This window comes from Meriones unguiculatus, chromosome 14, assembly GCF_030254825.1.
Source record: "Meriones unguiculatus strain TT.TT164.6M chromosome 14, Bangor_MerUng_6.1, whole genome shotgun sequence".
In the NCBI taxonomy this organism is placed as follows: Eukaryota; Metazoa; Chordata; class Mammalia; order Rodentia; family Muridae; genus Meriones; species Meriones unguiculatus.
The window spans coordinates 71,623,137-71,646,001 of record NC_083361.1 but is presented as its reverse complement, the minus strand read 5'-3'; the positions used below and the strand labels follow the sequence as shown (position 1 = coordinate 71,646,001).

The 22,865-nt window shown below is 48.3% G+C and overlaps 1 protein-coding gene across 5 annotated transcripts in view; it reads left to right on the top strand.

Moving 5' to 3' along the window:
- The window catches only part of Il16 (interleukin 16), an 89,161-nt gene that overhangs the window by 5,714 nt on the left and 60,582 nt on the right, over nt 1–22,865 (top strand). Inside the window, exons 1-2 of one of the 5 annotated variants that reach the window (XM_021654753.2) lie at nt 4,941–5,094; nt 16,083–16,495. The exons of 1 other annotated variant lie outside the window; for it this stretch is intronic. In XM_021654753.2, coding sequence (XP_021510428.1) covers nt 16,184–16,495 — 312 coding nt within the window. In that variant the 5' untranslated portion in view covers nt 4,941–5,094; nt 16,083–16,183. Of the gene's footprint in view, nt 1–4,935; nt 5,095–7,891; nt 8,163–16,082; nt 16,496–22,865 lie in introns of those variants that run through there. 3 more of the 5 variants (XM_060367466.1, XM_060367467.1, XM_060367469.1) reach the window with 3 other exon arrangements.

The window sequence follows — 22,865 nt, the reverse complement described above, 5'->3', positions numbered from 1 at the left end:
GACCCAGGCTGTCACTGGGAGTGGGTGAGGGTTGGATAGTGGGATGAGAGGAGCAGATGAGGACAGGAAAGATGGAGCAGGTGCATCATGGGAGCAGATCAGATATGATAAAAGAGCTACATAAAGCCTCTGTGCATATCCATGTTTTTCTCAGCACCTTCTGGGAGCCCCAGTGGATCCTGGGCAGGAGGTGGGTGTTTATCTGCTTCCTTGAGGCTGCCTTGAGCTTCCTGATGCAGCCCAGGTTGGCCCTGACCCCAACCCTGGAGGCAAAGAGCTACGTTTACTGGAAAGTATACTCAGAGAAGCCAAGAGCGGGCTGCAGGCAGTGTTGGTGGACAGGCTTTCAACTGTCTGAGTGGTGTTAGCACAGAGAGGGAGAGCGTCCAGTTACAAGGCGTTGTGGCTGCTGTGCCCTGCTTTGGAGAATGAACAGGGCACTATAGTAGCACGGGGCCTAGAAGCAAAGCTGCTATTTGAGCTGCCAGTATGTCAGGCAAACATTCTCTGAGCCTTATAATAGCCAATTTGCAGAAGAGAACCTGGCATTCAGAGGGAGAATGGCGTGTACCAAGTCATGCAGGCAGTGAACAGCAGAGCTGAGGACGCAGGCCACTGGACTCCAGGGCTAGTACTTTGTTCTCTGATGGTTCTGCCGTCTCTTGTTAGGATGTGAGCACATGAGCCCAGCCTGATGCAAGTTTTGTTTATCTTGTGTCCGTGTCTATGGCTCTGACCTCAGCATCCCTCTCTCCTGCTTTCCTTTGTCCTCCTTCCTCCCTGTCTTTTCTCCTCTTTTCCTTCCTCCTCTTGTTCCTTCACCCAACAGCTACTTGGCATGCTCTTTGTGCCTGTACTGAGTTTCAAGGCTGCAGAGGGAGATGTGAGCCACAGAGCCTGGCATGGGAAAGCCACAGTTACTGCTTATAGCAGATATGCAGATGAGGACAGTGGGCAGCCCTAAATTCAGTGATGTAATTGGCAGGCCGTGTCAGGGAGGGCTTCCCTGAAGAGGTGACAGTGGCAAAACTTAAAAAGCATACAGGTTTTTTGGGAAACAGTAGCTGTCAGCTCTCTCTCTGTGGGGGGGGAGGTGGGGGTGGAGTGGGGGCTGGGTTGTGCTGACCCTGGGAGGTGGAAGAAGTAAGACACATCTGTAGGAGACAAGCCTACGACCTTGGCAGAGATTTAACATTTTTACATACCGAGTCAGTCATACCAGGAAAATAACAAATGAGGAAAAGAAAGGATTTCTTCATCATTTAAATGTTGCTTTCTGATATGAGGCAGGAGGCAGCGTTCTTCAGATAGTTGTGTGGGCAGAGAGAGAGAGAGAGAGAGTGGGGCTAGTTACTGCCTGGCACAACTAGGCACTGTCCTCCTCAGCGTCTATCTTTCCCATTCTGAAATGATACCCCAGGACCCAAACCCCACCCATTGGAACATCTCTGACACTCTTAAAAAGCCAGAAAAGATGAAGGATTCCCTAATTTGGGGCCAGCAGGACCCAGCAGTTCCTGCCAGGGCTGTGCTGGGTGGCATACTGGCCTTTTCACCCTGTATGTCAGCCAGTAAGAGCTGCCTTTCCCCTTTTTTCCAGGTGGAGAGGCTGGTGGGGTGCTGGTGCTTGGTCAACCACCCCAGTCTGGTCTTTACCCCAGTACAACCCAGGCTGGGACCACCTCATCCAACTTTGTCTTAACCCTTCACAAACCTAACCAAAAGATGGGGATGGTGGGCGGGACAGGGAGACACCTCTCTCAGCTCAGCTTGGCAAAGTGCCGTTCTTTAACTCATGCTAAAAGGGCAGGGCCATCCAAATGATGCTGGGTTTGCATCCGGCCTCTGCATCCTGCTGGGTCCTCCTAAGGGCAAGGGTGGAAACTGTGGCATCTTCCAAAGGCAAACTGAGATGCAGGCCCTAGGTTGACCATTCTCAGCGTTACAGCTGAGCCTCAGTTAGTTCTGTGCAGTGGGAACTGTCACCATCCCCCAGGTTCTACACCTCCAGGCAATTTCCTTCATCTTGTATCTGTGAAATATGCCCAGGGCTAATGGTCTCATAACTGAACTCTGTTCCCTTGAGGGGAATATGCTCTCAGTTTTTCCCCATTCTGGGGCCTTAAGGGGCTGCAGAGTGAAGTGTATGTTTTTAAAATGCTATTTAACCTGAGTCTAATCACATGAGCTAGATGTAAAGGCTCTTTGTAAACCGTAAAGCACAAACAAATGTGGAAAGCCATTATGAGGCATCGGTCGTTTATTTATTCACTCAGTTATGTGTTGACTCATTCTGTAAATGTTTATGGAGCCCTTATGTGGGCCTGGCATGTTTGGGGGACCCTGCGGTGAACAAAGCAGATGAGGTTGCTGTCTGGGGGATTGTACTCTCGATGGGGCAGATTGATGGTTCACAGGGACACAAATAGTCTAATAGGTCATCCCCCAATGGTGGAAGGTTCCCCAAAGGAAATAAACAAGAGCCATGTAGTAGAGAGTTTGTGTGTGTGTGTGTGTGTGTGTGTGTGTGTGTGTGTGTGTGTGTGTCGGGGGAGGGAGGGTAATTGAGCTTGAATGGACAAGACAGGCTGTATTTAGGACAGAACCAGCTTCAGAAAAAGTTGGAAAGGGAACTTTCTTGGAAAAGGAGCAGCTGTGGTAACATGAGTTTGACTTGTTAGAGAAACAATTCAAAGGCCAAGGTGACTGTGGAATTCAGTGAGCAAAAGGTTCCCAGGGTAAGGAGGAACCTTTTGCAAGATGCACAAGGAACAGGCTTCTTCGTATCATTACACATTCCTGGGGCTGTGAGCATGTGCCCCGCTTTTGCTCAGTGACACCCTGCACCTTAGAGTTTCTGACTGTACTTCTTAGCCCCAGCATGGGAAGCTGAGCTCTGTGAGCTCAGCTCCTGAGTTCTGACCAAGAAAGAGCTCTCCTGGACACCTCTGCTTTCTTTGGGTAGCCATGAGGGCTGGGGACTGCTGGGCAGGGAGGGAGGTCCTCTTCTTCAGAAAGCCTGTGGATCCTAGGTGTGATCCAGTTTGGGGTGCAGATCACTGCAAATGAGTCAGATTCAGTCACAGAATAAGTTTATCTTAAGAGAGAACGAGAGGGAGAGGAAAAAGCCGGACTCAGGCTAATGATGGAGAGGATTTGGCTCTGATGCAGAGGGCTCCCAGGATCCTCCTCAGGTCTGGGGAACAGATTCCTCAACCACTCTGCCAGGGGAAAGTAGCCACAGTAAACAATGCCCACCGGAGTCCCAGTTACACTTTTTTTCCCCCTAAGACAGGGTTTCTCAGTGTAACCTTATCTGTCCTGGGACTCACTCTGTAGACCAGGCTGGCCTTGAACTCACAGCAATCCACCTGCCTCTCCCTCCCTGAGTGCTGGGATTAAAAAGCGTGTGCCATCATGTCTGGCTCAGTTACACTGTTTTGATAACTTCAAGAGAGGCTATAGGTATACAGAGCAAGGCTAACCAATTTCAACCCCCACCCCCAGCATTTCAGAAATTTCTGCACCTTCCTCCAGACTTAGTTCCACAATAGGGGACTGTCCCCTTGCTACCGACAAAGGCAACTTTATGATCAAAATGCCCTCTTAACATCTCTTGCTACCACCCTGCTTGCCTAACAGTGGGTGGGCCTCCACAGTCTTGCCTGGAATGTCAAGGGCATCCTACAGTTTGCCCCACACCCTTGTCAATGCATAGGGACTTAAAACATTTGGCAGGGTGTCAAAAACATGCCAGAGAGGCCACATAAGGCAGCCTGTTGTCCGCAGAGGCTGTGCTTACAAGAGGGGGTAGGAAGTTCTCTTGAGACAGATGGATTAAATGTCACCTGAGATGAGGGGGAAAGGCACGCTGGTCACAAGATAACAGATGCTCAGGAGGTCCACGTCCCTCAAGATTGGTTTTCAATGTGCTTCATGGAAGTAAAGTAATTGGTCTCATATGAAGCATACTCTGTATCGTGTTGAACACCCATGGTTCCTACAGAACCATGGCCGCTCCTTCTGGAGGAGGGCGCTGTGGCCTGAGAACTCCTTTAGTCAGTTCATATATTAGGGGAAAGTTGGCACAAGAATGAAAGACAGTCCTGGGTTATGGAATCAGGAACACCTTACTTAGAGACCCCAGGTGGTGATTCGCTAGTCATGACCTTGAAGAAAGTTTTTCGACCTTGCTGATTGAATGCTTAGCTATGCCTCAAGGTCACCAAGCACACACAGAGTCAGTAGATACATACAGAAATTTTGAGTGGTGATTTTGTGACATGGTTATGGTAACATTTGGTTGCCCACAGGATCATGTGGTGATATTTTTTTTTCTTGTTCACGTGTTTTTTGTTTGTTTGTTTGTTTTGTTTTCAGTGCTGGGAAATCTAACTCAAAGGCTCACACATGCTAGCCAAGTGCATGACCCTGGCACTACTATTCCTTTTTGAAATGTTGTGTTCACACAAAGTCTTGCTTAGCTGCCTAGCCTGGCCTTGAACTTGTGAAGCTCCTACCTCAGCCTCCTGAGTAGTGGAGGTCTCCTGTGCATGGCCATCAGGACTGCTGTGCAACAGCACTTACAGAAAACTCCTGGCAGGTGACAGACCCTTGTCTATAACCCTCTTGTCTTTTTAATCATTCCTCGGCTGCTTGTGGACGTCAGGGGCACTCAGGGCCAGAGCAGAAGTCTCACTGTGCCCTGGAGAGGACCTGTGCTCCTGCCAGCCCAGATGGCTGACTTTGTTCTGAGGCTCAGCTCTCAGTCCTGACTCCCCCCTGTTTGGACCAGGCCTGTCATGCGGAGAAGTCAGATGGCTCCGGCTGAGAGTGTTTGCACAAATCTGTGCCAGGTTGGACTCTCTTACCCAGAGTCACCTGTCCAGAGCAGGTGGTGGAAGCAGCATCTGACAGGGTGTGCCATCCCTCCGAGCTGTGACTCGGGGCTGGCCTCAGTGTGAGAGGGGAGTGTTCTCCACTTGCTCCAATCCCAGGCCCCTGGCAAGGCAGATTACTTCGTGTTCTGGTCTCTGCAACTGGAGAGAGAAGCGAAGGTGGTGGCATCCTGATGGGCTGTACCGGGAGGGCCAGGTGAGTGAGTGGCCTTTCAGTCAGTGTGTGGAGCCAGCGGCCATTTTCTGTAGAAGGAGACTGGCTGGCCTGAATGGGGAGGGATTTTGTCCCTGAGATGTAATACTCTATTTGGAGGTGGTCAGGGAAGGCTCGGTGGGGAGAGCGGTCTGTGCAGGGGTCCCTGTATTACCATGTTGCATGATGGAACTTTCTCTAGTCATGGTGGGTGGTTGGATGCCCTGGCTGTGGGTCTGCTGTTCTGTCTCAGAACCTGGTCTTGTCCTCATTGCTGACAATGTGGAAGCAGTTGAGAAGAGGAAGGGAGGCTAAAATTTCTTGGGCACCTACCTGAAGGATGCTTTCCTGTTGACCTGGCCAGGTGGGCACTATGAATGTGTGTATCTGATGACTTGGTTGGTGAGAAGAGAATTTACAGTGCTTTTGGCTCCTCCACTCTTCTTTTGACCAATTCCTTCCCTGGTTTCTTCCCTGGTGCTAATCCCCTCCGCTGGCTCATAGTATGATTGCTTCCTGTTGTGGCGGACTCAGGTGAGAAACATGAGGGTGAAGAGAAGCAGATGTCCTGAACTCACAGGACAGCATCTCTCCTTCTGCTCTCCTTTGGGGAAATTGTCCCTTTCCAGGTGAGCTGCCCAAAGATGGCAGCTTCATCCCAAGAGCCAGCCGAGGCCCTGTGGGGGCTTCCTGAAGCAGCCTGTGGCCACCTCACTCTGTAGTTTCCTCAGCTCCCTGGAAGAAGGTCATCAGACTCCTGCCTTCTCTGTGCTCCTCTCTGCCCTGCAGTTACACACTGGCCAACTCTTCTGAGCCCCGTAGAGGCTCTTCCCATGGCCAGGAGCTGCCAGAGTGTCCTTGTACCTTGCTGAAAGCCACAGCTAATTGTTTGTTTATGGTACTTACTGCCTTACCTCTTCTTAGGCATTCTTCCCACCACGGGCACCGCGCTGACATCTTCTCACACACCGCCCACGAGGCCACATGGTGTGGCCCCACTTGAGTGGTGGTGGGATTCACTCAGCTAAAATGGGGTACATCCTGGGCTCAACTGTAACCTCCAGCTTCAGGATTTATGCTTGTCACTGCCTCAAGACACACCCAACAAACACAAACTGGTCCTATATGCATAGAGTAAGAATATTACAGAGCAACACTCAGGCAGGCAGGATGGCTGGCGGTAAAGGCACTTCCCACACTAACCTAATGACTCAAGTTCGCTGCCTGGAATGCACATAAAGGCAGAAGTAGAGAACCAAATTTTCTAGCCTCCCCATGTGCATGCTCACACACACACACACACACACACACACACACACACACACACACGTTTGAAGAAACTGTATATGGTCACAATTCCTTGGAAATTTTTAATTCTACTCAGAAAGCATTTTAGAATTAGTTTATGAATAATCACATACAAAGAGCTGAGGCAGAATTTTAGTTTTTTTTAAGGAAAAAGCAGGCCAAAAGCCGAGGACCTGCTCTCTTGTCAACTCTCTCCATCCCTGTCTTCTGGATTCCGTCATGAGAGACCCAAGAGCTGGGGGGGTGGGGTGAGGGGAACACTTTGAATTGAATTTGGTAACAGCACACAGAGGTCATCTTCCTGAGGGGCAGCTTAAACCTTAATGAGCTGTGGTGTTGCTGTCCCCTCTTCCGCACCCCCACGCTCCACCGCCACCAAGAGATTTGTGTGACCAAAATGTAGAAGGGTCATCCTATCCTTGATGTCTCGCTCAGCTTCCAAGTCTCTGCTCGTGGGTAGGTCCTTGGTGACATGTTTCAAAGAGTCGCCTCATCCAAGGCACTTAACTCACCCCTCTGGAGGAGAAGTTCCCACACCAGGAATAGTATCCATCTGTGTCTGTGGTCCCCCATAGGCTGTAAAGGACCATATCTTTATCCCGTGTGTTCCTAGGGCCTGAATCAAAGTGAATCATGGAAATTGATTATTTCGTGGATTGGTGAACACCAACAGGAACTTGAGGGATAGGAAAGATACCTCGTCAATGGGTAAAGTGCTTGCCACCAAAGTGCAAGGACCTGAGTTTAAATCCCCAGTATTCGCACAAAAATGCCTTCTACATCTTGTGTCTATAAGCTCATCACTGGACAGACAGAGACAGACAGATCATGGGGCTTCCTGGCCAGCCAGCCTATCCAAAGCAGCAAGCTTTGGGTTCAGTGGGAGACCCTGTCTCAAACAACAAGGTGGCGAGTAATAGAAGAAAGACATCCAGGGTTGACCTCTTGCCTCCCTGACTGCATGCAGAGGTGAATGCATCCATGTTACAGCTCTTGGACATGTGCACATTGCGGCACGCACACACATGATCAGAAGAGGGGGTTCTTTGTGTCTGCGCTGCCTATTGAAATTGGCAATGACTTTCTACAGGTGAGAAGGGTGTTCACGTTAAAACACAGCTCACTCTTGGCAGCCACACACTCCCATGAGATGGGGAACAGAGATCCAAGACAGCGAAAATAAACAAATGGCTCTGAGGGTCCTAGGTTTCTGTTTGGGAGGCAGCGTGCAATCAGCAACGAACTCCACGTTCTTCTTTCAGATCTCTGTTGAAATCAGGACCCGTTGGTGACAGTCTTGTAATTAGACAAGGTTGCCTGGTGTCTGCCAGAAACATGAAGAGGTCCCTGCCCAAAAGAGCACAGAGCAGATGGGGTTGCTGAGCGCAGCTTGTGCGTGAGCACGCCTCGTGGGGAGAGGAAGGCAGAGAATCAGGAGCTGTGGTGCCTGCTACATGCGTCCCTGGAGAAGAGAATTAGATGCCACAGAAGCGGCTCTTAGGTTGCTAGCTCTCTGCACTGTGGCTCGGATGTCAGGGCCCAGGCAGAAAAGGTCTTCATGGGTCTTTCACCATGGGGCCAGAAGTGCATCTGTAGTGGACAGGTGCAGCAGCTAGGCTGTGGCTGCCCTGATCTGCCAGCTGGAGGTGGTCGCCACCGATATGCACTTTGGCATATCCACAGGCGCTCCCCACTGCTGGGATGCCAGGGACCGGCACCCCCTCTCCGCTGCTCATGGCATCTCTTACCTGGCCGGGCTAACTGTGAGTAACTCTGAGCCCTTTCCTCAATCTTGCTTCAGCATAGGAAAAAGCCCTACAGGGAACTTGGCCCCCAAAAGGTGACAGAGAAAGGTCTGCTAAAATCAAGATTGTTCCATATCAGCCAGTACTGTGAGACCCAAGGGCAAACGGGGAGGCTCAGGGAATCCAGGAAAATGAGAACTCCATATAGCCCCCAGGAACCAGCTGGAAGCATCAAAGGAAGCTTCAGGCTTGTGGTTTCCAACATAACTCTCAGGCAGATTGGAAATCAATACCAGTTACTGAGAAATCCACCTCCACCTACTAAAATGAATAGGGTAAGCAAATGTATAAGATCCTTCACAAAATCAGTCTTTTTGCTTGTGTATGTTGTGTATAAGCGTGTGTTCCTGTGTGTGAGTGGGTGTCTATGTATGTATGCGTTTGTGCAGGCGAGGCTCGGAAGTTGGTGTGGGCTATCTTCCTCAGTCGCTCATGGTAGTTAGCTCATTTGCTGTGGGGAATCCCTTGGCTCAGCTTCCCAAGCGCTGAGATTATAGGCAGGCTGCCACACCTACTATGCATTCCTGTGGGGGCTAGGGTTCCAAACTCTCTCTGGTCCTTATCCTTGAAAGGCAAGTGCTTCACCCTTGCAGCATCTCACCCCCACAGTCATTTTTATTAGTGTTTTTTATTTATAGGATAATAAGGGTATTATGTGATGATGTTTTGCTTTAGTTACATATGTTTATTTATGAATTCACAAGCATTTATTTACCTGTGTATTTTGTGTGTGTCTATTACTATGTACCATGACATAAAATGTAAACTTAACCTTTGAATCAGATCATAAAAGCTCAAAAAGCAGTATTCTAGGGCCTCTGTGGGACTTAGAAGGTTGGAGGTGTGGCCCTGTAGCGTAGCCTGGAGTATGCCTGACTTCTCTTTGGATACACTGGCCATCACCCTGCTGTCCAAGGCAAGGATTTCTGGCCCAGTTAACCATAAGTTCTCTTCTCTTTTCCTGACCTTATGGTGTCCTAACAGGGTGAGTAGGTCCTTGAGACACACCAAGGATCAGAGGTAAGTGGCTGGTCCAGTCACATGTCTGTCCTCCCACTTTTCTCCTCATGTCCCAAAGGTGGCTGTTGCTACTTCCAGCCAAACCACACCAGCCCAGGAAAGGTCACAGCAGCTGCTGAAGGAGGCAGAGGACTGCTATATTTACTGCACAGGTGATATCTGGGCAGCATGCTTTGCCAACACTGAAATAATTGTCAAAAGGAGATAATGAAGCATGTGTGCATGAGAGAGAGAGGGGGGAGGGAGGGGAAAGGAGGGGTAGAGAGATAGAGAGAGACACAGAGAGAGAGGAGGAAGGGAGATGGAGAGGGAGAGAAAGAGGGAGAAGGGCCATATGAGCTGTCAGCCTCTCTCGGCACATATGATAGTTCAAAGAATACTTAGAACACTTACTCATCTCATATGCCATTTTGCAAAGTCAACCTCAACACATGCCAACTAATAAGGTGTCCAAGACACATCCCCGTGGTTACAAAACAATTAGGCTGAATTTTTCTGATTAAAAAAATCAAGAAAATAACAGATGCAAAATTGAAAATTAGTTGACAATAATTATGACATTTTTATAAAGAATGAAGTTTAAACCAGAAGATAAACCTTCAATCACTGACCTTCTAAGTCTGAATGGCCTGACACATGCTATATAGAGCAGGCTGGCCTCAAACTCACAGAGAGAAAGCCTGCCTCTGCCTCCTGAGTGCTGTGGTTAAAAGTGTGCACCACCATGCCTAAACCTCTCTTATTATTTCAAATAGCCAAACAAGGTGGGCTATCCTTAGCCAGGCTTTCATTTATCCTATTTTAAACGTCTCTGTGTGTGTATCCATAAAATTTACCCAACAAATGAGTTTAAGTCCTTGTCTGAATTATTTTCCCCAGACACCCCAATGGTTAGCATAGCCATCTCCATTTCATGGGTAACTAGGCCATACAAGACATGCCTTGCTTAATACCACAAGGGTAAATGGCAGGCCACCATTTGGATAAGGTTCGTCCACGGTCAACTCAGGTGTCCAGTCATATCCCCCCTTGCCATTTCTCTGACTGCGAGTGTGCTTTGTGGCTTTATGCAGATGGTCACTCAAGTCATTCTGTAGTAACAATTCTGCGCGGTTCCTGAAAGTGGGAATGTCATGAGTACTGAGCCTCAGCCAGCTTCTCCAGAGTAACGCTGGATAGACATGTTTGCTGGAGGTTTTCTGGATTTTTCTTAAAGTGAATTACGTGTTTTACTTGTGTCGTTTTGGTATTGCTTACTCAAAAGGAATCCCTGCACCACCCGGCCCTGTGCCCTGGAACCTAAGTGATATTCAGATACTCAAAGGTGCCCCAGCCATGCCTGTGCCTTGGTGATTTAGGACCGCTTCCCAGGAAGTCAAAAGTTCAGCACCTGTGTGTGAGATATCCACACTGGGTTCTTAATGAACAAACAAGCTTAAGTCCTCGTTTGAGTTATTTTTCACAAACCTCGTAGGGGTTAGCATAACCGTCTCTGTTTCATGGGTAAGTAAGCTATTTCAGAGCCCAGAGTGTCTTTCTAGATAGGCCTTAAGCTCAGAGGTCAGCTCATATGACTTCTTGTCACTCTACTGTTTCGTCATTGGCTTCCTCCAGTCTGTGGTCCAAAGGGGGACGGGTTTCCTGTGTTGGTGCAAGTGTCAGAGAGATAGGACTCTGAGATGCCCTTCAGCTATTGATCTATCATATGCAATGCCCCTGCATTGTGCCAAGCCCCAGAGAGTACAGTTGGTCATTTGTTCTCCTCCGGGGTGCAGTAGGGTAGAGGAATAAAAATGATTCTAACACAGTCTGCTTGACTAATTGGGATACTGAGGCCCAGAGATGCTATCTATCTTCCTAATCCTGTGTGTGTGCTAATATATATGTATATATGTGTGTACACACACACACAGAAACACACAGGGACACAGAAGTTCAGACTCAGCTGTGGGTCCCACGAATTCTATTAAAGATACTCTTTGAGTAGAAGGGACATTCACCCCTTTCTTTCATTTCTTATCTCTGAATCACTTTTCAGTTCAAGACCAAAAAATATACCCCCTGGGCTGGAATGGTCAGACTTCAAAACTGCCTTTGAAATATGACACTGTGGGAGAATGCAGAAACTCCAAACGCATTTATCAAAGGGTTCCCCTTTCACCACATGGTGGTTTAAAATCCTCTCCAGTTCTCCAGCCATTGAATGATGTTTCACTCAGATCTAAGTGTGAGGCTGCAGATCTAGGGATGGTTTTGTTCAACACACTGGCTGCACTGAAATGAGAAAGGAAGGGGAAGATAGGAAGAACGAAGAAAGGAAGGAAGGAAGGAAGGAAGGAAGGAAGGAAGGAAGGAAGGAAGGAAGGAAGGGAAGGAGGTTGGGAGGGAGGAAGGAAGGAAGGAAGGAAAGAAGGAAGGGAGGGAGGGAGGGAGGAAGGGAGGAAGAAAGGAAGGATGGAAGGAAGCAGGGAGCAGGAAAGTGAAGCATGGGAAAGAAAGTGAGGAAAGAAGAGAGGAGGAAGTGAGGGAATATAGAAAAGAGGGAAGGAAGATTTACAGGCTTCCTAGTTGACAGTCTAGAAATTTCTTCAAGACCTCTAAAAGAAGCATGTGTCACTGCTCTCTAATCCAGCCTGTCCCTTGGCACTGCACTCCATGTAGAGGACAGCTCAACTGTGGCTAGGCATCCTGAGCAATGAGGACAGTGGTCCCCACCCCTCTTTCCCAGGTAATCTGCATGGCTGGATGCAGTGACTCTGTGCAGGACCTTCATGCTCTGGAAATCCTGGCATAAAGAACAAGTCTTATTCAGGTGTTTGGAGGGACACTCTACTAGACTTGGGAGAGCAGTTTTCTAGTCCTTTGACCTCCCCTGTGCTGGGAAGGCTGCAGATCTCCCGAGGAGTTCCATACGGAATCCCTTCTATATGTAGGGAACCTCAGGGCAGTCTTGTGCAGAACCCACCGGGGACAAAGAAAACCTTGTAAGATGCTGGCAAGAAATCCTGGGACTGGGCACCAAATAAGAGAAAGGCTGCTGGTTTGAACTTTCATAGAAGGCTGAGGAGGAGGGTGGCACCTCGGTAGACGGCTGAGGAGGAGGGTGGCTCCCAGCACCACTGACATTTGGCTCCATGAGAGAGCAAGAGCTGGTTGCAATGTACTGAGCACAATTACCAAAGCTAAGCCAAGCCGTGTGACCGCCATGCTGTTTTCAATTATTCCCTCTCCCCTCTCTGTCTTTCTTGCTTCCAGGCCTAGAGGAAGTCCCTTTCCACAGCTCTGGTCTCTCTGCTTTAGCCCTTGCATTCCTTTCCCTTTCACAGTTTCTGGGATGACAGGGCTCATTTGGAGCAGTCTCTGCTCTTAGATGGAGGATGAGTGCCTTGCCCCTCCGCCTTCTCTCTTGCATCCCATGGTCTCTGTCATCTTTTGGGAGGGCCCAGCCTCATAAATGGCCACTCCCTGTAGAAGAGCTTGTATTTTACAGCTGAAAGTACTCACTGGACACACTCTGAAAATATCCTTATGGGAGGAACAGTTTCCACTAAGAAATCTGACCCTCATCTGGCCTAAGTCATGCATGCAGACAGTGTCCCAAGCCGAGGAAGCTTTGTGCTTCAACCTCAAAGGACCCCACAGCTTCTTTGCTCTGGAAGATGCCTAGTGAGTGACTGGTCATGGGTGAAGGACTTGTAGGTTAGGAGAGGACATGGGGAAGAAAGAGAATGGGGTACATAATTCTAGGGTCTATGGAAACTGGTACATCAAGACTTTCAGGACCAGCTGCTGTGAATGGAAATAGATGGAGGCAAAGGCAAGTTTTCACTGGGGTTGAAGTAGCTTAGGAAACACATTCTAAGGCCTCAGGAAGTCACTATTTTCCAGCACTTAGACCTCTAGAAGCCGACCAAAAGACTGTTATTCCAGGAAGATACACTTTTAAGCCTAAACCTGAATATGTTGATTCACAAAACAGGGTAAATAGCATAGCTTCAGGCATGGGTGGAGCCAGCTGCTGGGTGACAATGTCTAGGCTTGGTTTTGCTCACATTCCCTCTGTCCTTCTGTTGCCTGTTCTTTTCTCCGCTTCTCACCGCATCTGCATGACTTCTGAACCTTCTGTGTCAATGTTGTTCTCCACAGAGTGGTGCTCAGCAACTTATTCTTAGGTCTTCCTTGCCTGGTTTCAGAAAGTCCTGGGAGGATGTCAACACAAAACTCACCAGTTTTCAAACTTTGAACTGGCTGGTTATGGCCATGTCACAGAAACACACACACACATCATACACTCAGAACACCCCGTCACTCCCCTTCATGGCCTACACACCGCACACACATGCCATGCTCGTCTCACTGAGGTTGCTCTGAAAGGGAGGAGATCCAACCGAAGTTATTGTCTACAGTGATTCTGGCATTGAGCTATCAGTTCTGGGGATCTGAAAGAACAGAGAGCTGGAGACAGCAAGCCCAAGGAAAGCTGTGATGGTTTGGGACCTGAAAGGGGATATCCGAAAGAGAAACAAATGACAGGAAGAAAACAGCACTGAGAACTCAAAGACCCCGGACTGACACTGAGCAATCCTCTCGAGACAAAGCAAGTTTCAGCTTTGCATTTGAGGCTACGGACACACTGAATGTGGAACTGATACAGGAGTTTCCGTGGCTTTAGGGAAGAAAGCAGACCCTGGTGCCGGATCTGGAAGCAGTGGTGAATTAAGGAGAGAAAATGCAGAGCAAAGAGCATTTATTCAAAAGTACCAGATAGGGTAACAGGAAGGTCAGCTACAAGAATAGGACAAGGGGCCAGATTTGTTTGTTTTTCAAGAGTGGGTCTCATCGGCCCCAGGGTGGCCTTGAACTTACTATATAGCTGAGGTTGGCTTTGAAGTCAACCTACCTCTATCTCCCAGATGTTGGGATCGCAAACACCGCTGTGCCCGGCCTACCACGTATTTTAGGGACAGAAGGCGGTTGAGCGTGTTCACATGCTCGTCATCATGATCGATGCAGCAGGAGCCACCAAGTGAAGGCGAGCAAGGCAAGCAGCAGGAGCTGCGGAGAGCCATCCTGGAGGGTCCGGCTCTTGTCACACTGCATACTTTCACAATGTTCACTGCTTTGGTCATCTTTCTATGACAAGAGGACAGTATCAGAGCCCACGGTGGTGGTGGTGGTGGTGGTGGTGGTGGTGGTGGTGGTGGGTTATTAGGACTAACTCGTAAAGCAATCCCAACACCGCACAATACAGTGACATTTTGAAGTCACCGAGTGCATTTGGGGGTAATTATGGAAGCACAGGACATTTGTTGGCCAGTACTGGAGCCCAGCTGGTGTCCATGAAGGTTCCCTTGTACCAATCTGCTCAAGAATGAGCGTGTCCTGCAGGGCTCAGAAACCTGCCACCAAGCACAGCTGTCACGATAGGGTCAGCCCATTATGGCTATAATTCTCCTATCATGTGAGCTAGAAGGACAAAGAATAAATGACTTTGGGATATTGGCAAAGGGTGCCTCATGGAATGGCCGGTGCTGAGTTAAGTTTTTTTTTTTTTAATAATATTTGTTTTTTAGTGTGTGTGTGTGTGTGTGTGTGTGTGTGTGTGTGTGTGTGTGATTACGAACATATACACCATAGTAGATGTACGGAGCTTATAGTTCAGAGGACAACTTGGAAGAGTCAGCCTTCTACTATGTGGGTTCCAGGGATCAGACCAAGGTCATTAGGGTTGGTGGCAAGCACCTTTACTTGCTGAGACATCTCATTTTGTCAGTCCAAGATGCAATGGTGTTCTTCTTGGTTGTTTTGTTTATAACAGTGTGTGTGTGTGTGTGTGTGTGTGTGTGTGTGTGTGTGGTGTTTCAGGCAGTATCCGAAGAAGGCATTCTCTTTGAGGGACATGTGACGATTGCTATGTCATGAAATGTGGGAAGCTCTGCGTATCTCCCGATTCCATCCTGCAGGAGCATCCCACACTTTGTTATTCTGGCAACAGCCTTTATTGTGTGGCTTGGACCTAAGTCAGAACTTGTCTGGCTACAGCTTTAGGCCACTTTGCCACCTACCTCATGGACACCGAAACCATGAGAGGTGCCTCTTGGCAAAACTGTGCTGGGCTGTGTGCCTGATGGGCGAGCCAATCTAGGGTTATGAGGTTGGGAGAATGAACCAGTGGGGAAGGCTCACAGTGTAGCCCTCTGTGTTACACTGGCCAGGGTGTGACTTTAGGCTTGGGGAAGGGCACATGTGTTTGTTAAGAGCTAGCTGTGTGCTGAACCATCTGCGCTCACCCCAGCCACAGCAAATTGGCCTCTGGAAGACTCCCAAACTTTGTAACAGTCTTCATATCTGGGATTAGAATACCTCAGTGGTCACTGGGCTGAGCCCTGGGCTCTTGAGTTCTTTTGAAGACACTGCAGAAAAACAAAGGGACTGGGGCAAGTGGCTCTGTCCGTCCTGCCTGACCTCTTCCTTGCTTTGTCCTACTAACTAGAGAATTTTAGTTTACTTTTTAAGATTAGCTTCCAAGTTTAAAAGCCATGATCCCCAGGAGCAATTCAATCCCTAAGCCTTTCCCATGACTGATTCTTAGTTCATTTGATAGCATCTTGGATTTAAGTTTCTTTTCTCTGTTCTGCAGTTTTCCTGTCTGTAGGATGAAGGTTTGGAGAAAGGCTTGGTCTCTGTGAGCCTGGGACATGGTGTTAAGTTCTTGAGTTATCTAAGCCCCGTTTGGCCCACAGACTAGTTTAGTTGGGTCCAGGGACTCATCTGCTTCATGGACATCCGAAGCTCAGTTCCAGGACTTGAGCTGGCAGCAAGTCACACCCCTTTCTTCCCATTTCTTCTTCCCTCCAGGGACTCACGCAGTGGCAGCTAAACCCAGTTCATCTGTCATTCACCGGCCAAAGCCCAGAGAACAGGAAAGAAAGAAGCGTGGCCTTGCTTCCTCTCTAAGGATGGAGCCCCACGGCCACTCCGGAAAGAGCCGGAAATCCACAAAATTTCGCTCCATTTCCCGTTCCCTGATCCTCTGTAATGCCAAGACCAGTGATGACGGCTCTAGCCCCGAGGAGAAGTACCCCAACCCTTTTGAGACTTCACTGTGCCAGGGCAAGGAGGGTTTCCTTCACTCCTCCATGCAGCTGGCAGACACGTCGGAGGCGGGGCTCAGCAACATGCCAGGCCTGGTGCTGGCCTCAGAGGCTGCTCAGCTCCAAGCACCTGGGAGTGATCGAGGAAAACACTGTAGGAAGATGTTCTTCATGAAGGTATGCCTAAGCTCTGCATGTCTGACCGGGCCCACAGCTGCTGTCTACTGCTGTGAATTGTCTTTGAATCCATTTAAGCAAGAGTCAGAAAAGCAAAGAGTTCTCACTGTGAACAGCAGCACAGAAAAAATTGAGGAAGAACCACCTAGGGCTTGATGGTGGATCAGATTCAGTCAACACTCTTTTCTGAGATATTTGGTGAGAGGTGGTATCATTTGGAGATACACTGAGCCTTGATATCTGCTGAGAAATGCCAGCTGCAATAGCTCTCATCACCACATGAGTATCGCTGGGCATAGTACAGGCAGGTCACAGCACACCTACCCTGAGTACACATGGAGGCAGGTACCTGGAGAGGTAGGAGAGGCCTTGGGAAAGGAAGAGGGATGGAAAGCTAGCTTCCAGAGTGCAACTGCGAGCCTTTCCAGGTCGCTTCAGTCAACTTCAGTGTGTTTGCGGACTGTCCAGGCTTGTGAGTACCATCCCCTTGTTGATGGCATTCCTCATGTGATAGAAATCATGGGGTACGAGGCATCCAGGCTATAGATGTGCTGCAATTACTCCCTAAGGAGTGCCAGGATTTTGCATTTGTGTCACCTATAGAGGGAGAGACTTCTCAAGGGTAGAAAGAGCCCTGAGTCTGAAGTCAGTGCTGCCAATGTAAGATGGGCAGGACCTAAGGGGTTTCTGCCATAGCCTATTGCCAAGACCCCGAGGTAGTCTCCTGGCCAAGAAGCAGATAGAAAAGGCATTCTGGAGCCTTGGTGATGTCTGGTACCTTTGTATGCACTGACTATCATGGGGGCGGGGCTCACTTGAGTACTTATCTAATATGTGGTAGTATGAGGCCACACTATAGAGCAGATAGAGAGGTTGCCCTAGTAACTTAAAGTCTGGACGCAAGCGGCATCCTTAAGGTCCTTCCTAGAGCAGGCTGTGCTATCACCTTTGAGGTAACTCCTACTGATGAGTCTTGAACTCATCTTGTAGGGCAGAAGACAAAGCCAGCATCTTGATGGGCTTCGGGTAGGCTGTCCTGGCTCTCAGCTTTCCACGAGGGAGAGCAAATATGCTCAGCTGAGAGTTTGGTTGTTTAGAGACAGGGTTTCCTACATCCCAGGCTGGCCTTGAATTTCCTATGTAACGGAGAAAGAACATGAATTTCTCGTTCTCCTTCCACCGCCTCTCCAGGGAGGAGGCTGTATGTGTGTGCCACCACATCTTGTTTCTGCGGTGCAGGGAGGCAAGCCTAGAGCTTCCCGCATGCTGGGCAATCACTTTACCACACTCATCACGTCTGCAGCAGGAGAGTCAAGTTTATGGATGACGGTATGAACTCTTGCAGATGAGAGCTCAGCTAAGTGAGATTCTAAAATCACCCTGGGATCCCACCAACCCCTGGCGAGGACTTCATTAGCTCACTTCTAATCAATTGCAAGGCAATTTTGTGAGCACCTACTATGCGTTGGGCACAGCGTTGATTCAGATACTACCCATAAAGAAGGTGCTTGAAGTAAAAGCTGTACTCAGAGCGTAGCGTGGGACTGCAGAAGGGGCTGAGAAAGACGGAGCAGTATTTTGAGGTATGCTGGCTCTCCTTACCTCATTTAGGCAGTATTTACCGAGCGCCTAACTGGAGCAGGCACTGTGTGGTGAATTGCCCTCACTCGGCTTGCGCCTGGCCAAGGGATGTGGCTGTCAACAACTTAAGGCATGATGCCGTCTCTGGTAAAGAAGAGCCATGAAGGAACACCGCACGGGGAAAGGAGTGTGTTGTATTAGGTGCCTGAGAGCTGTTTGTAAGATGTGATCACAAAGTCTCTGGAGTGAGTCATGTGACCATTGCAGCAAGGGCATCACAGAGGGGCAACACATGCAACAAGGGGAAGGAAAAAAATATGTTATGAGCATTCAGGATGGCTGCAAGTTCAGGACAAGCCTGCTACATAGGAAGTTCAAGTTTAGCCTGTAATATGTGACAGGTTTTTTTCCAAAACAAAAACCAAAAAGGTAACTAAGATAGAAAGTATGTTGGGAAGATCAAAAAGTCTAAAGCATGGTAGGCAGAGAAAAGGGAAGAATAATAGGAGGTGGAACAAAGATAGCAGCCAGGGTTCTAAGCTGGGCTGTGGCCTAAACTCCGGAGCTTTATTATAGTGGTGGGAGGCAGGGAAGTGACATGATCAGGTTGTTTCAGCAGGAACACTCTGTGGTCTGGCAAACAGTGATGGGGGCCTTTTTGAGAGGCTACAGTAATAACTTAGGCCAGGAATGGTGTGGGTTAAACTGAGGGAGTGGGGACAGGGTCCCAGAAAGTCCCAGAAAGTAGTCAGGGTAGGGACAATAACGGTCCAGGCAAAGTTAGAAGGGCTTGTTGATAGGAGAACGCAGTGTGTGAAGGCACAAGAGGAGTCACCTCCAGCTGCATATTTTAGCCAGAGCAGCAGCTCAGGGAGAGGACATGAGGGGGTGGGGAGGAAAGGAGGAAGGGAGGGAAGGAGACAGAGAGACAGAGACAGAGAGACACAGAGAGACAGACAGAAAGACACACAGTGAGAGAGTGGGGAGGGAGGGAGAGAGCTAGCTCAGGAGCTGGAAAGATCAGGAAAAACTTAGGGAGAAGATGATGGAGAAAACTGTTTAAGCAAGAGATGGAGATGAGGTGGGCCATGCCACACATGGGCGTGTTCAAGGCTCCACTGATGTACCTGTCCAGGAGAGGTATCTGGGGAAGGGAGGAAAACAAACGGAGACCAAAGATACTAGGACAAAAACTTTCTTGTCTATCTTTTTGTCTTCTCACATTATATATTGAGCACTCTTATATCCTTGTCCTTCATGTCCCAAGACCCTAGGAGGAAAGCAAATATAGCCTCATCATGAGGTAAGGGCATGGGCTCACTGCTTTGACTGTTTGGGTTGGACTAGAATTTGCCCATATACTATGTGTCTGATCCTGGACAATTCATGTTTCCACCTTGTACCTCAGTTTCCTCATGTAAGAAATTGATGGACATTCCTTATGTGGGTTTTGCAAAGATAAAACTAGGCATTTGCATGAGAATGTTCATATGTGCTGGTTCAGTGGACATAACAATTGCTTGATAGACACCATAATTACAGTTTTCAAGAATGAAAACACTGTTTCTGAATAACAAGCAATTAATGAATTCAGTTACATTTATTGAATTCTTACAACATGTAACACGCAAGAGTTGTGGCCTTAATGGTGCTATAGGCTAATGACGGGGACAGGGACGGACCAGACAGACCATTGCAGTTTCCACTATGGGCAGGGCAGTGTGGCTATGCCAGAGACCTGTTTGGAGAGGGGTGTCCTGGTGGAGATGACTGTGGGAGGCAGGGTGCTGTAGGGCAGAAGTCTGGACTATGAAAACTGTGGATGTCACAGGAATAACAGGCTAAGCAGAGGCTGGGAAGAGAGTGCCAGGGTGACCTGACATACTCTCTGGCTGGGGTTGGAGACATGGTTCCTTTAAATGAGCACATGAGGGCTTTAAAGATCCACTAGTGTGTTGCAAGCAAGTGAAGGTTTTGATTGTCTCAACCCCAACTCTTTATCAAAGGAGGCAGGTCAGGAAGGTCAGAGGCCATAGCTGCTCTCAATACCACAGAGCAACTCCCAGTCACCCACTTCTTCCTTCCAGTGGGGACATTCTAGTCCCTGCCCTGGGCTTCCGCCTTCCCCTCAACAGAAGTGCCCTGTTCTCAGGGGTGACTCAGTTGGCCCAGATGGACTTCTCAGCCTCCAGCAGTGCCATGGTTACACTGATTTCAAAACAACATCTGGAAGAGACCGTGTGACGCCAGCCCCTGCTCGAGAAACGCCTAATGTGAAACTCAAAGAAGAGGAAGTTGTATAAACAGCCAACTTGAAACTTAAGGAAAAAAGAAAGTGTCACTGGAAGGTTGTGCGTGGCATACCCACGACCTGGCAAAGCCAGCCTGGATGGTTATGAGAGTGTGAATGAGCCTGTGCAGGGCACTGAGGCCCCAGTGGCTGCTTGCTCCTGGGCCGGCTTTCCTACAGAACCTCCGTCTATCAGACCTAGACCATTTGCAGGAGGAAGTGAGTGGATTTCCTGAATACTTCAGACCTGCTGTCTTTTTCCATATAAATACTATTTTCTCTCTGTGTGCCTCTGTCTTTCCATCCCTCTCTTTCTCCTTCCCTCCATCCCTCTCTTTCCCCCCCCCCTCTCTCTCTTCCCCTTTTTCATTCTTTCACAGAGTATGTGGACAAAGACGACCTTGAATTTTTAATTTTCCTGCCTTTTACCCTGTGGCATAATCTACCACACTCATTTTTAGCAGTGGTGGGGATCAAACAGAGGGCTTCCTTCATCCTAGGCAAGCTGAAGCTGAGTTTCTAGCCCCAAAGAGTATTTTAAAAAATGCCTTCTGAGCAGTAAGTCAAGGCCAAGGAAAATGGGTGCTATTCCCTTCCTTTTCTCCTTTCCCACCTCTTCTCCTTTTCTTTCTCTTTCCCTCCCTCTTTCTCCTCCTCTCCCCTTCAATATTTGCTCCTGTCTCTAAAGAGAACTGGATTTTTTCATGTTCTAAGCTATTACCTGGAGAGATGGCTCAATGAATATGAGCACTTATTTTTCTTCCAGATGGACCCAGGTCTAATTCCCAGCACACACACAGTGACTTGCAACCATCTGCATCTTGAGTTCGAGGGGATACAGACCTCTCTTCTAGCCTTCATGGGCACCAGGCACAAATGTGGTGCACAGACATCCATGCAGACTGAGCAATATTTTAAAGAAACAGATTCGGTGCTATCCTCTCAGGGGATTTGCATGGAGATGGCAAGTGTAAGGATAGTGAATCCTGCCCCTTCTTACGAGCTGCTCACAGTGTTCTAATGAGCAGTTCTGTGAAGAGCTAGTGCTACATCCTCGTCAGACACTGCCAGGCTAATGACCGCTCGGCTTTGGGTTGTAGAATACAACGCCACAGACTAGACAAATTGTGAAGAAAAGAAGGTTGTTGGCAGGGTCACACTCACCCAACGTCAGAACTGGGGGGGCGGAGGCAGAAGAGTCGTGAGTGGACATGGTTTATCCTTTTCTCTCCCATTATGTTCAACTTGGGTCCATACATTTAAGGTGTAGGCTACATAATCAGCACATAATTATCTTCTATAACACACTCTTTGTCTTACATTTGCCTAGTGTCATTTCCGGTGTTAACGACCACGTCTATTTGGTCTCTAGTTGTCTTGAATGTTTTATATGTTTTTCTCTTGTCTTATCTTTTAGATTAATATATTTATTATTACATTTGCCTTTGGGGAAGCTTGCTAGTTATGGATTGTCTTTGATTATTTTTATCACTAAAATAAATAAAGATGCAATCCTAAATATTATACTCTAGTTTAAAGTAGTACTTCATTATAGCTCCCAAACAATCGTAAGAATGTAGAACACAGAACACCGAATTCTGTCCACACTCACGTTATCTTCTCTATTGCTGCCATGCATTTTAATTTTGCACATATTTTAAATTTCCAAGCATGTCATTATTGTCACTTGGTGAGTCGCTGTTCATTTGCGTGGACATTCATATTTATACCTCCCCCATTCTTCATTTCTTCCTGTCTTTCTGTGTCTCACTGAGCTCATCTCTGCCTGAACCAGGCCTACCTGTAATAGGAACAGGACCTGAGCTCAGAGCACAAATGGCACCCAGAGGCCAAATGTCTAAAAAGTTAAACCAAGGTAAAAAGATTTAAAATGTATGCTCTGTCCTTCCTCCATGAGAGTTTGCAGGCCAGCTTCAGTTAAGTAAGTGCTTGGACCCCTCAGATTCTGCCCTGGGGAGTGGGTGCTAGGAGACCTATGGTGACTCTCAGCCATCACCTTCTTTCTGGTCACCCCTACTGTCCATCATCACAAGGGCCTTAGCTGTAAGCAAGTAATCACTGGCAGTTCCTTATTCACTGTCCTCCTCCAACAAGCCCCGGCAGCTCAGAGACCTGCATACCCTTGCTGCGCTCTGTAGTGGGTGTCACATGTCTGGGAGAAAGGGGCTTAATGCACAAATGCTTTGGATCAAATTTGATGCCACCATTTGCTCCTCACTTCCTCTCTGGCTGGATCTTAGCTGGTCAGCACGTAGTCCAGAAAAACCATTTTCTTACTTGGTGTTCTTTGGAGTCTGTCCTCTGAGGGACACAGGCCTTGTTGAGACCAGGAACTGGTACAGAGTAACTGCCATGTAAGTGTTTATGGAAAGAAATCTGTATGAATCGGCACAATGAGGCCACCCTTGAGACGGAGTCTATTGGCGCAGCCCTTTTCTTGAGCCAACATGTGGGCTTACGTTAGACATTCTGTCAGCA